Here is a 20,468-nt window from a genome sequence, read left to right as displayed (position 1 = left end):
TCTGACTGAACTTATGGTCGCAGGTCAGACGTCATCATGTTAAGCCCGCCCACCGACTCGTGATTGGCCCGGTACATCTTGGATTTTTCGGAAATTTAAGTGAATTGAGAGTAACTAGACTGACCTTAGAAGCAAATGTAATTTGCTGCCGCTAGGGGCGCGTCTAGATTCTAGGCTAATTGGACAGATCAGTAATGACAGGAAGTGAAGTGGGAGAGAGATAGGGGGCGGGATCGGGAAAGGTCCTCGAGTCGGGATTCGAACACGGGACGCCCGGAGTGCAAGGCTGCCCACAAGGCTATCGGCACCGTCAAGGACCAAAACCTTTGTTACAATCTACCACCAAGACCTATGGCTTCCTACTGTTCATACTGTATATAACTTGCTTGACTTCTAAAACATGTTATAAATTGATAGCAGTATAGCTAAGTAATGCCTACAGTGTATTTTTAAATCAGTTACACTGGCAAACATATCTAAATACTAATCTATATATAAACTAATCTATCTATATAAATCTATATATGTTTGATCATGGACAGCTGTGGTAATCAACACACCTTCAGCATGAATACATACACTGCCAAGAATTTGGTTTTGTGACATTTTATTGACAAGTCAATGCCAGAAAAGGCACAATTATTTTCATAATTGTGAACTCTAAAAATCAGTGATTCTGCGGAAGGAGCCAATGGTGGCACACGCGGCACCCCAGTCACTGAATTTGCGATACTCCCCAGGAGGCATGAAATACTGATGTCCTCGATAACTGGGGTGCTCATAGAAGGTCCAGTAGCCCTCCATGACGTTGCAAGAGTGAACGCTGCGGCACTGGAAACTTTCATGAATGGACTCACAGTCATCACTGAATTCCATCATCTGACCTTGGAAATCTGGCCGATCGTAGATCCGCATGCGGTAGGAGCCATCACTTTGCTGCAAAACATTTCGAAAGATTTTTTAAATGAAGGTTTAAATGGCCTATAGATTGAATGTCTGCAACCATACAAAATACAATAGATTTATAAAATGTGGATACTGAGAAGAAGAGTTTTCTGTGTGGCAGAACAGTGAACAACAAAGATGGAATAATAAAACAGAATAAAATAATAAATGTAGATCTAGAAACAGACGTCAAAACAAATACTATGGAATCATTAACTTGTATATTACTCACATAGGAAAATGTACGGCATGAGCGAATGGAGTCATTGTAGCCCATCCAACGCTGGTATTCAGGATATTCCCCTCTAGTTAGGACATACTGGTAACCAGAGTAATTGGGTCTTTCATACAGGACCCAGCAGCCACTTTGCACTCTGATAGAATTGCATCGACTGAAATGAGGGTGCATGTCTGGGCAGTCAGTGTCGCACTCATAGGAGCGACCCTGGAAGTTTCTTTCCTCATAAAAGATAATCTGAAATCAAGAGATGTCACAGATTAAACCAAGTTAAGCAGACAGCTGTAACAGTTCTGTTTATAGTCATAGTAGCATTAATTCTACTGAACATTTCCTTTAAAAAAGGGAAGGTCTCATTTACCTTACTCATTTTGACGTGAGCCTCTGGGAACAGTCCTAAACATGAGAAACAGTCAAACAAGCTAGGGCACGAGGTCTGCTTTATAAACCACCATCAACATGGTGGATCAAACTTTATTTGTCCTTTCAATGACTGGGATTTGGCACTCTGATGGTGGTGCCAACCTCTTAATCCTATCCATAGATTTAAAAGCCCTGATTCATCAAATCAAAATTCCTAGCTGGCAAATTACTGACCTCAGCTGGCCTCCTCTGTTTTGATCCAGACACTAGTGAGGTGCTTTATGTGATGGATTTATTGCTTATGACATGGGATGCATCAACACATCCAAAAATCAAAAATGTCTGTAGCACACCACATGTTGCAGAGTTCAGACTGTAATAGTTGAAGAGCTTTATTGATTACTGTACACTTAACATTGCATCTTCATTCACATGTAAAATTAGAATGCATGGGCAAATTAATTATTAAACAAAATTTTGGACAAATATTAGTTAGATCACCCTACAATGAAAATTCTGTCATTAATTACTCACCCTCATGACGTTCCAAACCTATAAGACCTTCGTTCATCTTTGGAACACAAATTAAGATATTCTTTATGAAATCTGAGAGTTCTCTGTCGCTTCATATATAGCAAGGGTCCTACCACGATCAAGGCACAGAAACATATCAAGGACATTGTTAAAATAGTCCATTTGACATCAGTGGTTCAACCATCTTTTTATGAAGCTATGCATGATTGTTCTACATCAGCAGCATCACACACGCATTGTGTTACTCTCTGTAATGGCGGAGGACTGTCACGGGAGAGAAGAAATTGTTGAATAAAGTCGTTATTTTTGTTTTATTTGTGCACGAAAAGTATTCCCGTAGCTTCATAAAATTACGGTTGAACCACTGATGTCACATGAACTATTTTAACAATGTCCTTACTACCTTTCTAGGCCTTGAACGTGGCAGTACCGTCATCGTCTATGCAGGGTCAGAAAGCTCTCGGATTTCATGAGAAATATCGTAATTTGTGTTCTGAAGATAAATTAATGTAAGAATTTTCATCTTTGGGTAAACTATCTCAATTGAGAAATTCAGTAAAAATATATTGGTATTTAGAACATAAACCTTCTCTATTAATCTGCCCTCTTTATTACTACCTGGCTGTGAACAAAGTCTTAAAATAAGTAATGACAGCAAAGTTTATTAAACCATGAAAATGGATATTTGCTTGTTGTACAGTTGTTATTTTCAGTCCTGCAGAGATTCTTGTGAGCCCTCATAGGGAGCGGTTTCATCTTTTAAGGAGTCCTCACTATCCTGTAATTGACATAAAATAAAGTACACAATCTGAGCACATGATGGCAGTAATTTTCAACTTTATCAGTGCATTGTCCACCATATTTTTCCCATAAGAGCTGGTGCCATTTGTAAATTTTGTGGGTCTGGCTTCCGATCTAATTTTAACAGTTCACTGCCCATTATTCTTCTTCTCGTTATTTCCCTATAGCAGCTAATGAACCAAAAGTCTCGTCTATAAGCTTACTTCTAGATTGAAGAATAAGGTGGAAATTATTGAGTGTATCATGTTATGATACATAATACATGGGTCATAACAGACTGTGGTAGAATGTATGTAAGGAACAGCTGACTGATACTCACACTAAATGAGGAGCTGGAAGAGGAGGAGGACTCCAATGTTTCTGTTACTGGAGAGACATCCTGTTTACTGTGTTCCTTGATCCAGCGTTTCAGTACTTGGGCTAGTGAAGAGAAAAAAAGTATTATGTTAATAGGAAAAGAAAGCATTTGTTCTGTTTTTAATTATCACTTTTAATAGTGTATATGCATATTAATGGAATTGACTGCTATAAAGGTCACATACTGTGTTTTCTTGAGTGGTCTACTGCTTTGAATGAACTGAGCATAGCAAATGGATGATAAGAAAGGGAGAAAGGGTGAACAATGTTGCCCTGTTGAGTAAAAAAAAAGATTGCGGTCATCTCAAAATCAGTGATAAGGTATGATAATTATGAAAAAGCTGCTTGTTTTTATTAACTGGGAGTGATGATAGCTATTCAAACTCAATTTAGTACTATTGCATCTTTTCCATTAATAAATAAATAGATTAAATTTATTGAGGTCCCTAGTGGGTCCCTCTTGGTTAAGAACTGCTACTGTGTTAACCGTTCATAGCAAAATGTTAATTATTTTACCAAAATAAGAGGGATCATTTAAAATGCATGCTATTTTTTATTTAGTACTGACCTGAATAAGAAATTTCACATACATTTTTAAGAGAAAATAATAGTTAAAAATGACCCCATTCAAAAGTTTACATCCCCATGATTCTTAGTACTGTGTTGTTACCTGAATGATCCACAGTTGTGTTTTTTTCTTAGTTTAGTGATAAACTGCCTGCTGTTCTTCAAAAAAAAAAATCCTTCAGATCCCACAAATTCTTTGGTTTTTCAACATTTTTTTGTACTTAAAGGGATAGTTCACCCAAAAATGAAAATTTAATATTTATCTGCTTACCCCCAGGGCATCCAAGATGTAGGTGACTTTGTTTCCTCAGAAAAACACAAACGAAGATTTTTAATGAAAACCGGTGCAGTCTGCCAGCCTTATCATGGACGTGGATGGGCACCAAACCTTTAAAAGTAAACAAAAACATGCACAGACAAATCCAAATTACACCCTGCAGCTCGTGATGATACATTGACGTCTTAAGACACGAAACGATCGGTTTTTGCGAGAAAATGAACAGTATTTATGTCATTTTTTACCTTTGATACACAGCCACGTCCATCTGTCATGAGCACGAGTTTGGCATCAGTCACGTCACATGTGCACGCGCTCTAACATAGAATACGCAAACGCCGTAAGGGGAAATCAGTGAAAAGTCCCGGATGAGTTTGCGCAAGCAAACGTAATCTTTTAGCTTTAAATCGGTTTAAACAATCAGGATACGCGCAAGTAATTACCATTTTGAATAGCCGCTATACACACAATCTCTGTGCTCTGTGTAAACAATGAGTGTCATATAAATGCAACAGATCGCTTCCGGCGTTTGCGTATACTACGCCAGAGCGCGTGCACATGTGACGTGACTGATGCCAAACTCGTGCTCATGACAGATGGAAGTGGCTGTGTATCAAAGGTAAAAAATGATATAAATACTGTTCAGTTTCTCACAAAAACCGATCGTTTCGTGTCTTAAGACATCAATGTATCATCACGAGCCGCAGGGTGTAATTTGGATTTGTCTGTGCATGTTTTTGTTTACTTTTAAAGGTTTGGTGCCCATCCAAGCCCATGATAAGGCTGGCCGACTGCACCGGTTTTCATTAAAAATCTTCGTTTGTGTTTTTCTGAGGAAACAAAGTCACCTACATCTTGGATGCCCTGGGGGTAAGCAGATAAACATCAAATTTTCATTTTTGGGTGAACTATCCCTTTAAACCCTTTCCAACAATGACTGTATGATTTTGAGATGCATCTTTTCACACTGAGGACAACTGAGGGACCCATATGCAACTATTACAGAAGGTTCAAACACTCACTGACGCTCCAGAAGGAAACACAAAGCATTAAGAGCCAGGGGGTGACAAGATTTGAATTAGTATATCAGGGTAAATCTAACTTATTTTGTCTTCTGGCAAGCATGTAAGTATCTTCTGTAGCTTCTAAATGGCAGTACTAGATGAAAAAAATATGATATTTAGGCAAAATGGACATCTTCATTCTGTTCAAAAGTTTACACCCCTGGCTCCAGAGCATCAGTGAGCATTGACCTTTTGTAATAGTTGTATATGAGTCCCTCAGTAGTTTTCAGTGTGAAAAGATGGATCTCAAAATCTCAGGTCAGTACTAAATAAAAAACAACATGCATTTTAGTATGATCCCTCTTATTTTAGTAAAATAATGAACATTTTGCAGATTCTGCTGCATATCAGCTGTATATTACTCCAATTCTCATCCAGCACGACATTTGTTCACTCACATGACAAGCATTTTATAATAAATACTTTAACATACCTTAGCATGATTATCAGGGTAAGATGCCACTGGTTTGCAATTGTACAGAGATAGAATATCTTCTATAGGTAAGCTGCTCTGAAAATGAGAGCACAGTGATACAAATTGTGGACAAAAACACAAATAGACTTGCAACCAGTTACTTATCCTTACCAGAAGCATTCCAGCAAAGGAAGAAAGGATCATTGCTTCTCTTTCCAAGTGATTAGGATACTGGCTAATATGTCTTAAACTGCCAACTCCTCTACAAACAACAGATCATAGTGTAAATCTACTATAAATGTCAAAACACTGCAATCATAAATCAAAAATCTGTTGAACAAATACATAAATGCCATTTATGCAAATTACTCACATGTAGTCATTCTTGACTGCATTCTTCCCATTTTCTTTATTGAGCCACCACAAAGCCACACTTATAGCCAAGTCATAATGGGCCTATATGAATGTGCAGAGCTGTATTTAAAACATATTTAGCAATTCAAGCCTATTGAAATTTTGCTTCCATAACATTTGTTATTATAACAACTAACATACTCTCTCGGTAGGACAACCCTAACCTTTCACTTTAATATTGATCACTTACCAAATCATCTAACATTGTAGAAGTGCTTTTCCCCTTCGGATCAAAACCATTTTCTCTGAGTCGCTTTCCAATATATTCACCACTAAAAAGGTTTTTAAAAAGCTTTGTTCTGAAAGTGTCCTCACATGCAAACAATTTATGATTGCGTTTATCCTGATGCAGTACAGTGACTTGATTTCACATTACTTACAGCAAAGTTTTAACATCTCTCTTCACTCGCTTGGCCTCCATGTCTCAGACACTCAGTTGAAACACTTAATTGTAAACGTATTTATTAAAATTTTTTGTCTGGAACAATAGTAGAAATTCCATAAAAACAGCATTAGAAAAAAAGAAACATTACAAGTAAAAAGACACACACCAATATAACTTTACCTAGTAGTTAATCCTCTGCCAGGGGCAACACTAAACAAAGGAAGCAAACTATATTTTGGCTTCCTATGAACAGGAAAAGTGAGAGGAACATTTGACAGGATGTCTAACACAAGTGTTAGGTTACCCAAGGCATCCGATGAGACTAACATTTAAAAGAAATTACTATTGAGGATTCTCTTAAAAAAGAAAAAGAAAAAAAAGCCTGTGGCTCTAAGCCCATAGCAATGCATTTTCTCAAAACTGACCACCTCTACAAATAGACAATGCAAATCATTTTTCATTAAAACATCACAAAAACTAACTGAAACCTACCTAAAACTCGGATACTAACACGTCCTGACAGCACAATAAGATAACTATGTATCAGAAGTTTTAGTCTGCTTTCAGACAATATAAACTGGTTTAACAGACACTCCTACTCGCTCCCAGGATTGTGGTCGTCTCAGGTGAACACTGGTCTAAATTATTCATTCATTCCTTCAATCACTTTAACATTGTCGGCCAGTGCCTGGTTACATAACACACAGACTCAACTTTCCTATATATATCTTCATAGGAAAGAGATGAGGAAATGAACACAGCTCACTTCCATATAACCAGTATGAATGCCACAGAGGAATGGAAAACAGAATCAAGTTAATAATAAATTAGAATAGAACAGGTTCTCTTTATTAACCCTAAAATAAATAAAACTTAAACAATACTTCTTATATTTACAAGAAAGAAACTCAACAGCTGTGATTAAAAACAATTACTTTAATATCATCCTATTAAACATTAGTATAACATAGAAAAGACAAAATCAAATCAAATAAAAAGAAAAACCAAATAAAAGTCTGAAATTAATAAAATGGGAAAATCACTCCTAAACTCGTTTCTTCCTCTTTTTGTCTTTGAACACCGGAGAGTTTAAAAATGTTGTATCAGAGTATTTGTCCCCACGCCTCATCTTGCTGTAAAAAATAAAAATATCAAATCAATTAGTTCTAAATGATCCAAAATTATTTTTAAAATCTGTATTATAGCAGAAATACATTATATTTTATTGCATTACATTATAGTTTAAGTCAAAAGTTTATATACACCTAGCAGAATCTGCAAAATGTTAATTATTTTACCAAAATAAGAGGGATCATGCAAAATGCATGTTACTTTTTATTTAGTACTGACCTGAATAAGATATCTCACATAAAAGATGTTTACATATAGTCCACAAGAGAAAATAATAGTTTACATCCCCTTGATTCTTAATACTGTGATGCTACCTGAATAATTCACATAATTGTTTTGTTTTGTTTAGTGATAGTTGTTCATGAGTCCTTTGTTTGTCCTGAACAGTTAAACTGCTGGCTGTTCTTCAGAAAAATACTTCAGGTCCCACAAATTCTGTGGTTTATCAGCATTTTTGTGTATCTAAACGGAGGACAACTGAGGGACTTATATGCAACTTTTACAGAAGGTTCAAACTCAGTAAGCGTTTAAGACTTAGGTAATTTAGTTGAATATGAAAAAATGGATCTCAAAATCATACAGTCATTGTTGGAAAGGGTTTAAATACACCAAATGCTGAAAAAACAGAATTTGTTGGACCTGAAGGATTTTTCTGAAGAACAGCAGGCAGTTTAACTGTTCAGGACAAACAAGGCACTCATGAACAACTATCAATAAACAAAAAAAAAAAAAACAACAACTGTGGATCATTCAGGTAACAACACAGTATTAAGAATCAAGCACATGCAAACTTTTGAACAGGGTCATTTTTATAAATTCAACTATTCATTTTTCTTGTGGACTATATGTAAACATTTTATGTGAAATATCTAATTCAGGTCAGTACTAAATAAAAGAACATGCATTTTGTATGACTTCTCTTATTTTGTTCAAATAATTAACATTTTGCAGATTCTGCTAGGTGTATATAAACTTTTGACATACTGTACATTGACTGTAGATTGTGTTATATCATTCAAGTGTAACTCACCAGTTGAGAGTTGGTTCTTTGTAGGACACTGGTGCTGCTCTTCTTCGTGTTCTCCCTAAATCAGAGTTATGCTCTGTATTTGTTAGACTCTTCATAACCCTGCTTTCTTCTGTTCACAGAATAAAAATAAATATATAAGATGTGTAAATGCAAAAAAGGGGAAAATGATAATTAAAGAGTCTCAAAAACTAATCTCTATTAAAAGTGTACTAATATGTCTGATTGTTTCTCATTTAAAAAAAAAAAAAAAAACATTGGCAAAGCATTTATACTTGTTTCTTAGGATTACCTGTATCTTGGGGTCTCAAGTCTGAATCCTGGTCCTCGTAGATGTTCATACTTTGACAGCGGGTCACTGGCTGAGGGCTGTGGGCAGGGCTTTCCTCTGAAAGTGTTTCAGTGTAACCATCAAGGGTCTCCCACGGAGGTCTTTCCTCTGTAAATTGAAGGTCTTTTGTGTGCCCACTAAAGCAATCTGACGTCACATTATATTCTTCCATGACAAACATGCTTCTGTTCACTACAGGTGAAACATTATCCGTTTCATCAGGAAAAAGATCAAGATCAGAAATGTCGCTGGAAGCCCCACTGTCAGTCTTTTCCTTAATTGGTGATTTCTGAGACGATGAAACAAAGTATGTTTTCCTGCACCTGCTCTCAAGAGCTTGGTTGGTTTGATCTAGATTTATACTAAGAGAGTCCATGTTGATATGGTCAGTCTGATCAAGCTTGTCAACAGAGGAAAGGAAGCTTATTTCAAGGGTTTCAGCATTATGGGCATCCCTGATGTCCTCCTCTGAGGCTGAGCAATGAGATATTACTGGTAGCTGTGAAGTATTAGACAAAGACCTGTATCCTGCTCCATTCTGAAGATCAGTCTCATCTTGTCTTTCAGCCAACACAGTTTCATCCACAATGTTTTGTTTCTTTGTTATTGCTTTGGCTTTTTCTCTTGTCGCAGCATTCTTCTTTTTTATTTTATCTACCCCCTCTTTTCTGTGTTTTTTGGCTTTGCCAGCCACTGATGATATAAATTCAGAGATTTCCTGTGCAAGGCTGGTATTTAAATCTTGTGAAGATTCTGGATGATAGGTGTTTTCTGTCAATGTCTTGTGAAAATCATGCTCTGGTTCCTTGTGCTGTTGTGCAACATGATCTGAACCAACATCAAGAGGTGTTGTTTGAGTTTCTGACGTTACTTCATGTAAACCTTCCGGTCTGTTGGGATCCTCTAATATATCAGTTTCATTCAAAAATGAATTTCTGTTGATGAATGATTGACTCGCCTGTATCACAAATGTTCCTCTGTTTTTCTGTGTCTTGCACTTTTCAGACTGAGGAAGTGGGTGTGCTGGAGTTTTGTCTTTATGTTTTCGAACTGTGTTCTCACCAACATGCACATCAGCACCAGCAGACTCCAAGCATAAAGTACTGGCAGACTGAACATTTTCATTCACATCCGATAAACTGTGATCCATCATGAGGGACAGAACTTTGGTCTTCCTCCTCTTCTGAGGTCTTAGCTCATCTTGAACTATAAACGTTCTCCTGGGTTCCTGGATAGCATTGGACTCTTTAGTCTTGTTTTTAACAGCTTTAGTTGAAGTATTTCCATCTGAAGAAACTGCCTTGCTTTGTACAGAATTCTGAAGCTCGAGATCACTAGAGATAACATCATTAGGAGGATCTTGGGAGATTAGGTATGTTTTTGTTGGATCTGGGTTTGGTTCTTTCCGTTTACATGTGCGTCTGCTACTTTTAGCACATCGAGAGGTGATGTGAGTCTTCCTGCGTGCAGCCATTGACTCCATTTGTTCCCTATTCTCCTCGTGAACAGTGTTGGAGCACTGCTGTGTGACAGCGGTCGTCTCTTTTGGCACAGCTAATGTATAATCTGATATTCTAAATTCAATTAGCGAGGTTTCCTTTGCAGATATAACCTCAGTACCTTTTCCTGACAAACACAAATCCTTCTTTTGCTGATGTTCTTCTATAACTTTTGCTGAGGTTCTTCTTGCATTTGTTTCAACTGTTACTATTTCAGCAGCACTGTCACTAATGGTCATCTCCATTTCAGAGTCATATATGGTGTTTTGCTGTGCTGAACTATCTTTCTCTTTTCTGGGATTATCACCGACTGTATTCACAGGTTCAGACTTATCATAGTCCGGCTGTGGATACAATGGTTTGTCTGGTTGACTCCCAACCTCTTTCTCCATTTCAAACATCTGGTCTGAAAAATAAATGACAAATTATAAAAACAGCATCAAGACGTATTTTTTGTGCTTTAAAGTATGAGGAAATTCATCAGCCTAATTGTTGACATAACAGTGCCAATCAATCTTATAGGATAAGTTCACTTCCAGAACAAAGATTTCCTGATAATTTACTCACCACTATGTCACCAAAATGTTGGTCTTTCTTTTGTCAGTCGCAAAGAAATTAAGTTTTTTTGAGGACAACATTCCAGGATTTTTCTCCATATAGTGGACTTCAAATGGTGGCCAACGGGTTGAAGGTTCAAATTGCAGTTTCAGTGCCGCTTCAAAGGGCTCTACATGATCCCAGTAGAGAAATAAGGGTTGTATCTAGTGAAACAATCAGTCATTTTCTAAAATAAATAAATAAATAAATAAATAAATAAATTCTTATCTTGCTTGAGTTTTTTGCCCTACCACACCTTTTTGAAATGGAGTGCCCAGATAAAAAAACTAACTGTGTGTGACCTTTCCAATGTCATTGCATAACATCTGAAGTTGTGCATGTGCATTGCAGAGCTAGTGCAAGACAAGCTTCTGTGATTAAAAAGTACATAAAGTTGTTTTTTTTTTTTTTTTTAGACAGGTCGCTTCACTAGATAAGACCTTTATTCTCCAGCTGGGATAGAGTAGAGCCCTATGAAGCCGCATTGAAACGGCAATTTGGACCCATTGCCCACCCCTGAAGTCCACTATATGGAGAAAAATCCTGGAATGTTTTTCTCAAAAACCTTCATTTCCTTTCGACTAAAGAAAGAAAGACATGAACATCTTGGATGACATGAGGGTGAGTAAATTATCAGGATTTTTTTTTTAGTTTGGAAGTGAACTAATCCTTCAAGAAACCATGTAATCAATGAACAGTTTACTATGTGTTTTCTTACCTTTACTGGTGTTGTGTTCTGAATCCATACTGTCTGGCTCCTTTAAAATTAATAAGTGTTAATTCATTTTAATGAAAACAGTTAATGTTGTCTATTTAACAATTAGCTATTTGTGAACAATTAACAACGCTTGGCTAAAGTCCTGACAATAATAATACATAATATTATTATTCAAAAAATATACTGCTTACCTCATCACTACTAAAAATGTCCGCTGCCTTTGTCATCCAGTTAAGGGAAGAGTCATAAAACTCTCGTATAATGCCAAACTACAGTCAGAAAAAAACAACACATTGTTATTAATAATAATGTATGTTCTTGCTTAATGTGTTAAATAAATCTAAGACTGGTTTTGACTTGTACAGCTGTATATCTGTACAGCAAATACATGTGTACACAAATGTAAGGGTACAGTAAATAAATGTGACCTTTGTGTGAAAATATTCAACTTTTATATAGCCAGACTTACCAGTTGTTTGTTTTTATGACGCTGATAAGCAAGATCAAAATTAGTTGTCAGTGCATCTTTCCTCAGTCGCACCACCTCTGCCTCCAGCTCTCTGTTTTTTTGCTTCTGAGCAACCAGAGCAAGAGCCAGAGCCTTGTTGTTGCTTTTCAAAGAAAGCTTGAAGAATGATGAGGTATCTGAGCGATAATAAAGGTCCAGTTATTGTCATCATCAACTCACACCACTAAACTACACTAGTAACACAGACAGATGAACAGCATTTCTTACTGTGTGTTTTGGTCTTGATCTTTGCTGCGTAGACAGCTGCTGTCTGTTTGCCCATTCTTGTGTTTTCCTTCTTCTCTTTAGACGCCATTATCAGCGTTTTATCACTGGAAGCTGAAGAAAAGACATGATGACTGATATACCACGGAAGAACAAAACCGTTAACAATAAGAATCTATATTCCGACTTCTCACCAATAATAAAAGAAGACGACAAACTCGACTCTGGATGAGGTTTATCTTTATACTTGTTAAAATGCATTTCTACTCAGGTAACGAACAATGAGCATATAAATGAAATCGGTTTATACTTATTTAAAACCAAACACAGCCGCGGAATCTTTAAAGTTCTTCTTCTCTTGCTGTCAATGGCGGTTGTAGAATCAACTGTTTAAGTATCGCCACCTGCTGGACTAAATCTGTACCGTGACAACATTTAGTGACGTTGTAAAGAATAAGAAGAAGAAACCAATTAAGTATAAAATAATTACATAGCACAAAGATTTTAAATGTTTTTTAAAGAATTCTCTTCTGCTTACCAAGCCTGCATTTTTTGCATTATTTGATCCAAAACACAGAAAATAAATAATATTTAGAAATATTTTTACTATTTAAAATAACTGCTTTCCATTTGAAAATTTTTAAAATGCATTCCTATGATCAAAACTAAATTTTCAGCATCATTACTCCAGTCTTCAGTGTCACATGATCCTGCAATTCTAATATGCTGATTTGCTAGTAAAGTATATGTACTCTGTTTTAAATATTATTATTAATAATAATAATAATAATTAATAATAATAATAATAATAATAATAATAAACAGAGTACATTTTTTCAGGCTTTTTTGATGAATAGAAAGATCCAAAGATCAGCATTAATCTGAAATAAAAAGCTTTTGTAACATTACACACTATACCACTCAAAAGCTTGGAGTCAGTATCATTTATTGGAGTCATTATCATATATATAAGTTATAGGAATTAATACTTGTATTAAGCAAGGCTGCTTTAAATTGACCAAAGTGATGATGAAAACATTTAAATTGTATTGTTACACATTTTTATTTGAGATAAATGCTGTTCTTCTGAACTTTCTATTCATCAAAGAAACCTGAAAAAAATCTACTCAGCTGTTTTCAGCATAACACTACTGAATGTTTTTTGAGCAGCAAATCAGATCTTAGAATGATTTCTGAAGGATCATCATGTGACTGGAGTAATGATGCTAAAATTCAGCGTTGAAATCACAAGAATAAATAACATTTTAAAATATATTAAAATAGAAAACGGTTATTTTAAATGCTAATATATAATATAATGCTAATAAATATTTCAAAATGTTACTGATTTTGCTGTATGCTACTTTGGATCAAATAAATGCAAGTTCTGCTCAGGCTTTGTGAAGTCTTACTATTTAAACATTTTGCCTGTAGTGTATATGTATTTCAGAATAAAGGCCAAACCATTAAATCCATAAACTTTAATAGAAACATTATGTGCATATAACCGTAGTAAGATCGCGAAAGACCTTGGTGACACTAAACAGTACGAATGATGCCGCATACCTTTATTTTGTAATTTGAGCATTCATTTCCGGTGTGGCTGAATTCACACACCCGCGCACACATCTTCCATTGAACTTCCTCCTCAGCTGTCAAAGCGTCTGCTCACCATTGCTCGAGGTAGCAATATCATCTTTTTTATTTAGGATATCAGACAGGGCTAAATCTGAGATGGAGGGCCAGCGCTGGTTACCACTGGAAGCCAACCCAGAGGTATGAATTTCCCACGATCGAACGATTTTTTGTCATTAATTGAATTTTATATCGTTCATCGGTTCATTTTTTCATAGGCAGCTTTTAGCAGGAACGGTAAGCTGCAGCTCATGTCTTTGCCATCATATTTTATATGATACTGTTTTGTGTTCTGTGTCTGCTTTTCAGGTTATGAACCAAGTGAGTAGAGGTCTCGACTATCTGGGTGTGTCTAGGAATCAAAACTTGTGCCAAATGAATGAATCAGGTTTATTAAAGCACGTTTGTGATAAGCTAATTGCTTTAACTTTGAGTTATTATGTTTATCAGCAATACTGCGCTTGATATCTTGTTTAACTTTATTGTATTTGTACTAATGTGAAATGTATTTTGTTCCACATTAGTTTATCATTGATATGTTTAAATAGAAACGCTTCTGGATTGTGTAGGCCCTTGTGTGTCTCTCACTATACACTTCTAACCCCTTTACTAGTTTTATGATATTTGATTTGTTTTTAATAAATATGTGTTGTGTCATACCTTTAAGTTTTTACGGCAGCTTGGCTTGGTACCTACCTGGCAGTTTGGGGATGTGTACGGTTTGGAAGCTGAAGTTCTCAGTTTGGTGCCAAGGCCTGTGTGTGCTGTGCTTTTGCTCTTCCCTATAACAGAGAAGGTATGACTGCAGTTTTTACCCATATTGACTCTATGTCAGCAAACAAACTCTGTATTTATAGATGCCTTTATAGTTGCAACTGGATACGGTTGTTGCTGGCATCAGCTATGCTTGCCAATTATATCAGATCATAGTTGTATACGTTTTGTTTTTTAGATGCAAGGCACTTTCTCTGTTTGACATGATATTAATTTTAATATGTATGATAAAGGCGTGTATTGATTTACTTAAGACTTGGTTTAAATAAAATGGAACAGAAGTCTCATCTTGAGTTTCTCTCTTTACCATGAACTAAAATGAAATGAGAGATAGTTCACCCAAAAATGAAAATTCTATCATTAACTACTCACCCTCATGTTGTTCTAAACCCGTAAGACCTTATTTTTCGATAAAATTCCAAAGCTTTCTCACACTGCATAGACAGAAATGCAACTGACACGTTCAAGGCGTAGCTTCATAACATTACAGTTGAACCACTGATGTCACATGAACTATTTTAACCTTTACTACCTTTACTACCTTTCTGGGCCTTGATAGTGTCAGTTGCTTTGCTGTCTATGCAGAGTCAGAGAGCTCTTGGATTTCATCAAAAATATCTTAATTTATGTTCAAAAGATGAACAAAGGTCTTAAGGGTTTGAAACGACATGAGGGTGAGTATTGACTAATTAATGAGAATTTTCATTTAACTGAATAACGCAGCATTGACACTTGTAATGATATTTATGATGCACATCCAATTGCATAAATTTAGCCTAAATTTTATGCATTAGGGTTACTTGGTTGTTTTTTTGGCATTAAATTAGACCAATTCTATGTTTTTATGTAACTAGCTTAAAATATTTGTGCCATTTGTGTGATCGCAAGTCCTGTTCCACTATATCCTAAAGGAGTTGATTTTATATGTATAATTAGATAAGTCAGATGAATGAATTAGGTTTGTCATTTTTGCTTATTTTTATTATTATTTTTACATTGTGTGATAATTACTGAAGATTACATTTTAGTTTCATTCTTTTCCTCAATGTAGTATGAAACCTTTAGACAGGAGGAGGAGGCAAAAATTAAGGCACAAGGACAAGAGGTGTCCTCGGATGTGTACTTCATGAAGCAAACCATCGGCAATGCATGTGGTACAATAGGGCTAATTCATGCTGTGGCAAACAATCAAAGGCATCTGGAGTTTGGTAAGTATCAATGTTGGTAATTTTTTTTTGAGTGACTTCCCCTGTTATGAAAAAAATAGTAGTTCATTTGTATAATCAATGTACTCCTGTGTTTTATGTTCTTTTTTTATATAGAGCCCAATTCACCGCTTAAGGCATTTTTACTGCAGTCTACAAAGTTGAGCCCAGAAGAAAAGGCAGCTTTCCTTGAAAAAGATGAGGTGATAACATATTATGCTTTTTGGTGCAACTGAATGGCCCTGAGGGAATTAACAGAATGGGACTTTTATTCATGGTGCTGATGTTTTTGTGTTTTCAGAGTATCCGAGTAACACATGAGTCAAGCGCTCAAGAAGGACAAACAGAGGTTGGTATTTGCTAAATACAAAGTAGTTGTTAAAACACTATTCAAAACAGTACTGAGTATTTGCACACATTTTGAAGTTTTATCCCATTGATGAATTTTCCATGTAATGTTGTTTTGTTGATGTTGAAGTAGCAGAATTTTGAAAATTTGTTAGACCTTAAAGGAGTAGTTCACTTTCAGAACAAAAATTTACTGATAATGTACTCACCCCCTTGTCATCCAAGATGTTCGTCTTTCTTTCTTCAGTCATAAAGAAATTGTTTTTTTGAGTAAAACATTTCAGGATTTCTCTCCATATAATGGTCTTCAATGGTACCCCCGAGTTTGAACTTCCAAAATGCAGCTTCAAAGGGCTCTAAACAATCACAGCCAAGGAAAGAAATGTCTTATCTGGTGAAACAATGGGTTATTTAAAAACAAAATTACAATTTATATACTTTTTAACCTCAAAGGCTTGTCTTGTCTAGCTCGGCAAGACGAGCGTTTGAGATTAAAAAGTATATAAGTTGTAAAAGTTTTTAGAAAATAACCGATCGTTTTGCTAGATAAGACTCTTCTTCCTCGGCTGGGATCATTTAGAGCCCTTTGAAGCTGCATTTAAACTGCATTTTGGAAGTTCAAACTTGGGGGCACCATAGAAGTCCATTATATGGAGAAATGTTTTTGTCCTGAAATGTTTTTGTCAAACACCATTTCTTTACGACTGAAGAAAGAAAGGCATGAACATCTTGGATGACAAGGGGGTGAGTACATTGTCTGTAAATTTTTGTTCTGAAAGTGAACTACTCCTTTAATTCACAATTTCTTTAAAGGAAAACCGATATTAAGACTTGTATGGCCTAATATAACATAATATAACTCTTACTTAAATATGTAGTAGAAAACCTGTAAAAGATTTACGTTATTTATTAAAAAACCCATATTTTGCACTATGGGGGTTAAATCATTTCTATGACATGAAACGGTGCACTTGGTGAGTTACTGGTGCTACCTGTTGCTATTTGTACCACAACACAACTCGGAAAATGAAATACTAATACTATGACCACAGCTACTGAAAGAGCTTACAGGTATAAACGTAGGATTAAACCAAATACCATACCTAACATAGTCTAAACACCCCTGGTGGTCTGTCAAAAGCTTCAAAAGATGTCAGGGGTGAAGTGGAGAGAACAAAGACGCAGGTCTTAAGGAAGTTTTATTCATCCACAGGAATCTTCCCATTCGTTTCTTCTCTTCTTATCTCTAGGAAAGTAGTGAAGACTTACATCGCTTCTCCTGTTGCCCTTAGATTAAAAACTGTTGTATTAGTATTTTGTTTTCTCAGTTTTTTTTTTTTTTTGTGTTGCGGTAAAAACAGCAAGAGGTAGCAGCAGTAGCTCACCACGTGCAACCATTTGAAGTCATCAAAATAATACCACCCCCCATAGTGCAAAGTATGTATAAAACTATGTGGATTTTTGAATGAAGTTTTTCATGAGTTTACTGCTACATATTTCAGTAAGAGCCATCCTTTACATTATATTAAGCCATACAAGTCTTAATACCCAGGATTCCATTTAAAAGAGTAGAGGCAAAGTGGCCCAGCTGCTTTATTGTATAATTAATTCTGGACCCATATATTCAAAGATTTTGCATATCTGGGTCATCTGATGCCTTAACCTAACAATTCTTATTCAAACAAGAAAAAAAAATGTGCAGTGTTATTATTATAAATTATTTATCCATGTGCATTTTATGTACTCTTGTAACCTTTATTCAAAAACAATTACACCTTGCCTCCTGCAACCTGTCACTTTCATGAGATAAAAAAACCTATCATTTCTAATTGAGTCCTACTTTTTTTTCTATAGTCTTGTGAGAATTGTTGCTGCAGTCACATCTACTTACAGTATAACCTTTAAGACCCTTCCAATCTGGTTTTACCTCATTCCACAGGACTGAGATGCTCTGTTAATTCTTAATCACCTTCTTTTTAGTGGACTTTGAGAGCTTTAGTATTGTCATTGTGTTGGATCTCAGTTCTGCTTTTTTATTGCTTTTCCAGTGTCTGAAAAATTTAACACGCTTACTGTTTACTCTGCTCATTCTTTTATAGGCTCCAAGTTTAGATGAAAAAGTGGATTTGCATTTTATCGCCTTTGTGAACGTTGAGGGACATTTATATGAACTGGGTAGGTATATTTAGTTTTACATGATGAATTTTGTTGTTGTTTTAGGTGCTTGTCAGTTCTACACAATTTAGAGATGTACAGTAAAAAAAAAAAAAAAAACTATTTTAAAGAACATTGTGAACGGAGATATTACAGGTGTTCATATTTTGTTCATGTGTTTCAGATGGGCGCAAACCTTTTCCAATTGTTCATGGGAAAACCACAGAGGACACATTTCTTGAGGTAGGATATTTCTCATTCATATAGATGCATAGACTCTCTCTAGTAAGGAATGTATATTTGCAACTTGTTTTGTTTGTAGAACTTGTTTAAATAGGTGTGGACTGGGGGTCTAGTTTTATGCATTTGGCAATATGTTTTCCCCTTGATCTACAGGATTCTGCAGAGGTCTGCAAGAAGTTCATGGCACGTGATCCCCAGGAGCTCCGTTTCACTGTGGTGGCTCTTTCCAAAGCATAAATCTTCTTGTTATTTTACCTAAGAGAAAAACTGCCAATCATTCAGAAGTGCTGAATACTTTAAACCTTTATAGGTTCAGTTTTGACTTTGAATAAAGAAAAGTTTGTTAAAGGTTTGACCATAACCAACAAAGCAAATTAGCTAATATCAAAAAAAATGTACATGCACATAAAATGTTGTATCTGAAAGTTTACACTCTCTGATTGAAAATAATTTGTTCATTTCTCCAAAATTATAAAAAGTTTTCTTGATGTTAATGATATTAATTCACCTTATGGTGTTTTTTTCTGCCAGAAAAAATCCATTTAAAATAAAAGTTCTCCTGATGAATATGTAGACTTACCATGTTTTGACACAAAATGCTCTTTTAACAGGTGTGTCAGTGTGCCAATGGTGGCCTACTTGTTCTCAATACAGTTTTTTCAAGAAACAGAAAATCAGATTAGACTAAAACAATAAAGAACAAATTTCCAGTGTTTTCATCTCGTGGTGACCTCATTGCTGTATTATGAGTGAAAACAGTTTGCTCCCTGAATACTTAAGTAGTGATTTATGCATCTTTTGTTTACATCCTTATTTTTTCCTTCGAAACAGCAATGTTTTCTTTACACATTCAATACATTCAGATTGTTAACAAAAATAATTTGTTCTGATTTATATTTGATTTTAAGGTATTGAGTTTCCATCTTATTTTTTAGCTTAGAGTGGGGCATGGCCATTTGTAAAAATTATGACTTCTGGTCTCATTCACGTCCAGCTCCTTTTGCTGCTTGATATTGCAAATTGGTGTGTCTTACCATATTATTTTTATGTATTATATGAACTGTAAACACAATGGTTTGTAGGGCAAACAGTTTTACTGCACATTGTTATTATTCTTGTTATTTCCCTACAGCGTCTTCAGTGTTGATAGGTGAATATTTATATTTATTTATTACTTACAGTACATGCCTCTTCTTGAACACTAATCTGTTTAGTCAGTTGCAGAATGAGTAATGGCTGTTGTCCAAGGAAAATTAGGAAAGTGTTGCTTGCTGTATCTGTGATTTTTTTTTTTTTTTTTTGTTTGTTTATATTTGATAAATAACCTAATAATATGTAGATACTGTATAGGCTACGTCAGCTGGTTATTATTGCAAATTAAATGCTGATAGGTTGGTTTAGTGTTCCTGGGCACTCTATAGTATTTGTATTCTCACGAAAATAAAATAATTTTGTTCAAATCATTTAGCCATAATAACCAGCTGACCGAAATATATCCCTTAAACATGTTTACAATAGTTAGCTACTTGTACACTCTACAACTCTAAAAAAAAAAAAAGGAAGTGTTTAGATTGTACAGCCTAACTGAAAACATCAAATCAAAGCTGTGTTGTTTTTAACTTTAAAAGTCGTCAATCTTTATTATATAATTTGACCTGTCTGTGTAGCCTACTCGTAAACAAGTATTTAACTTAATCTACAAACATTAGTGTC

At 35.5% G+C, this 20,468-nt stretch overlaps 4 protein-coding genes across 4 annotated transcripts; 1 reads left to right on the top strand and 3 right to left on the bottom strand.

Moving 5' to 3' along the window:
* Positions 1-590: 590 nt before the first annotated feature.
* On the bottom strand, positions 591-1,699 carry LOC141341111 (gamma-crystallin M2-like). The gene is made up of 3 exons (XM_073846256.1): positions 1,545-1,699; positions 1,178-1,420; positions 591-936 (listed from the first exon to the last, which is right to left on the bottom strand). Exons 1-3 carry the CDS (start codon positions 1,551-1,553, stop codon positions 661-663), a joined length of 528 nt encoding a protein of 175 aa, XP_073702357.1. The 5' UTR covers positions 1,554-1,699; the 3' UTR covers positions 591-660.
* Positions 1,700-2,789: 1,090 nt separating this feature from the next.
* Positions 2,790-6,396, bottom strand: LOC141340437 (uncharacterized protein C2orf80). The gene is made up of 8 exons (XM_073845397.1): positions 6,356-6,396; positions 6,166-6,247; positions 5,935-6,017; positions 5,733-5,823; positions 5,580-5,657; positions 3,424-3,511; positions 3,201-3,301; positions 2,790-2,858 (listed from the first exon to the last, which is right to left on the bottom strand). The coding sequence occupies exons 1-8, from the start codon at positions 6,394-6,396 to the stop codon at positions 2,790-2,792; spliced, it is 633 nt and encodes a 210-aa protein (XP_073701498.1).
* Positions 6,397-7,405: 1,009 nt separating this feature from the next.
* sgo2 (shugoshin 2) lies at positions 7,406-12,657 on the bottom strand. The gene is made up of 8 exons (XM_073845045.1): positions 12,608-12,657; positions 12,400-12,503; positions 12,133-12,308; positions 11,855-11,932; positions 11,664-11,703; positions 8,811-10,754; positions 8,522-8,630; positions 7,406-7,493 (listed from the first exon to the last, which is right to left on the bottom strand). The coding sequence occupies exons 1-8, from the start codon at positions 12,655-12,657 to the stop codon at positions 7,406-7,408; spliced, it is 2,589 nt and encodes an 862-aa protein (XP_073701146.1).
* A 1,374-nt stretch (positions 12,658-14,031) lies between these two features.
* Positions 14,032-19,468, top strand: uchl3 (ubiquitin carboxyl-terminal esterase L3 (ubiquitin thiolesterase)). The gene is made up of 9 exons (XM_073845815.1): positions 14,032-14,172; positions 14,341-14,352; positions 14,699-14,827; positions 15,857-16,013; positions 16,128-16,213; positions 16,312-16,359; positions 18,458-18,533; positions 18,697-18,755; positions 18,909-19,468. The coding sequence occupies exons 1-9, from the start codon at positions 14,131-14,133 to the stop codon at positions 18,990-18,992; spliced, it is 693 nt and encodes a 230-aa protein (XP_073701916.1). The 5' UTR covers positions 14,032-14,130; the 3' UTR covers positions 18,993-19,468.
* Positions 19,469-20,468: the final 1,000 nt, after the last annotated feature.

Source organism: Garra rufa, chromosome 8, assembly GCF_049309525.1.
Source record: "Garra rufa chromosome 8, GarRuf1.0, whole genome shotgun sequence".
Classification (NCBI taxonomy): Eukaryota; Metazoa; Chordata; class Actinopteri; order Cypriniformes; family Cyprinidae; genus Garra; species Garra rufa.
This window is presented reverse-complemented; position numbering and strand designations above follow the sequence as displayed.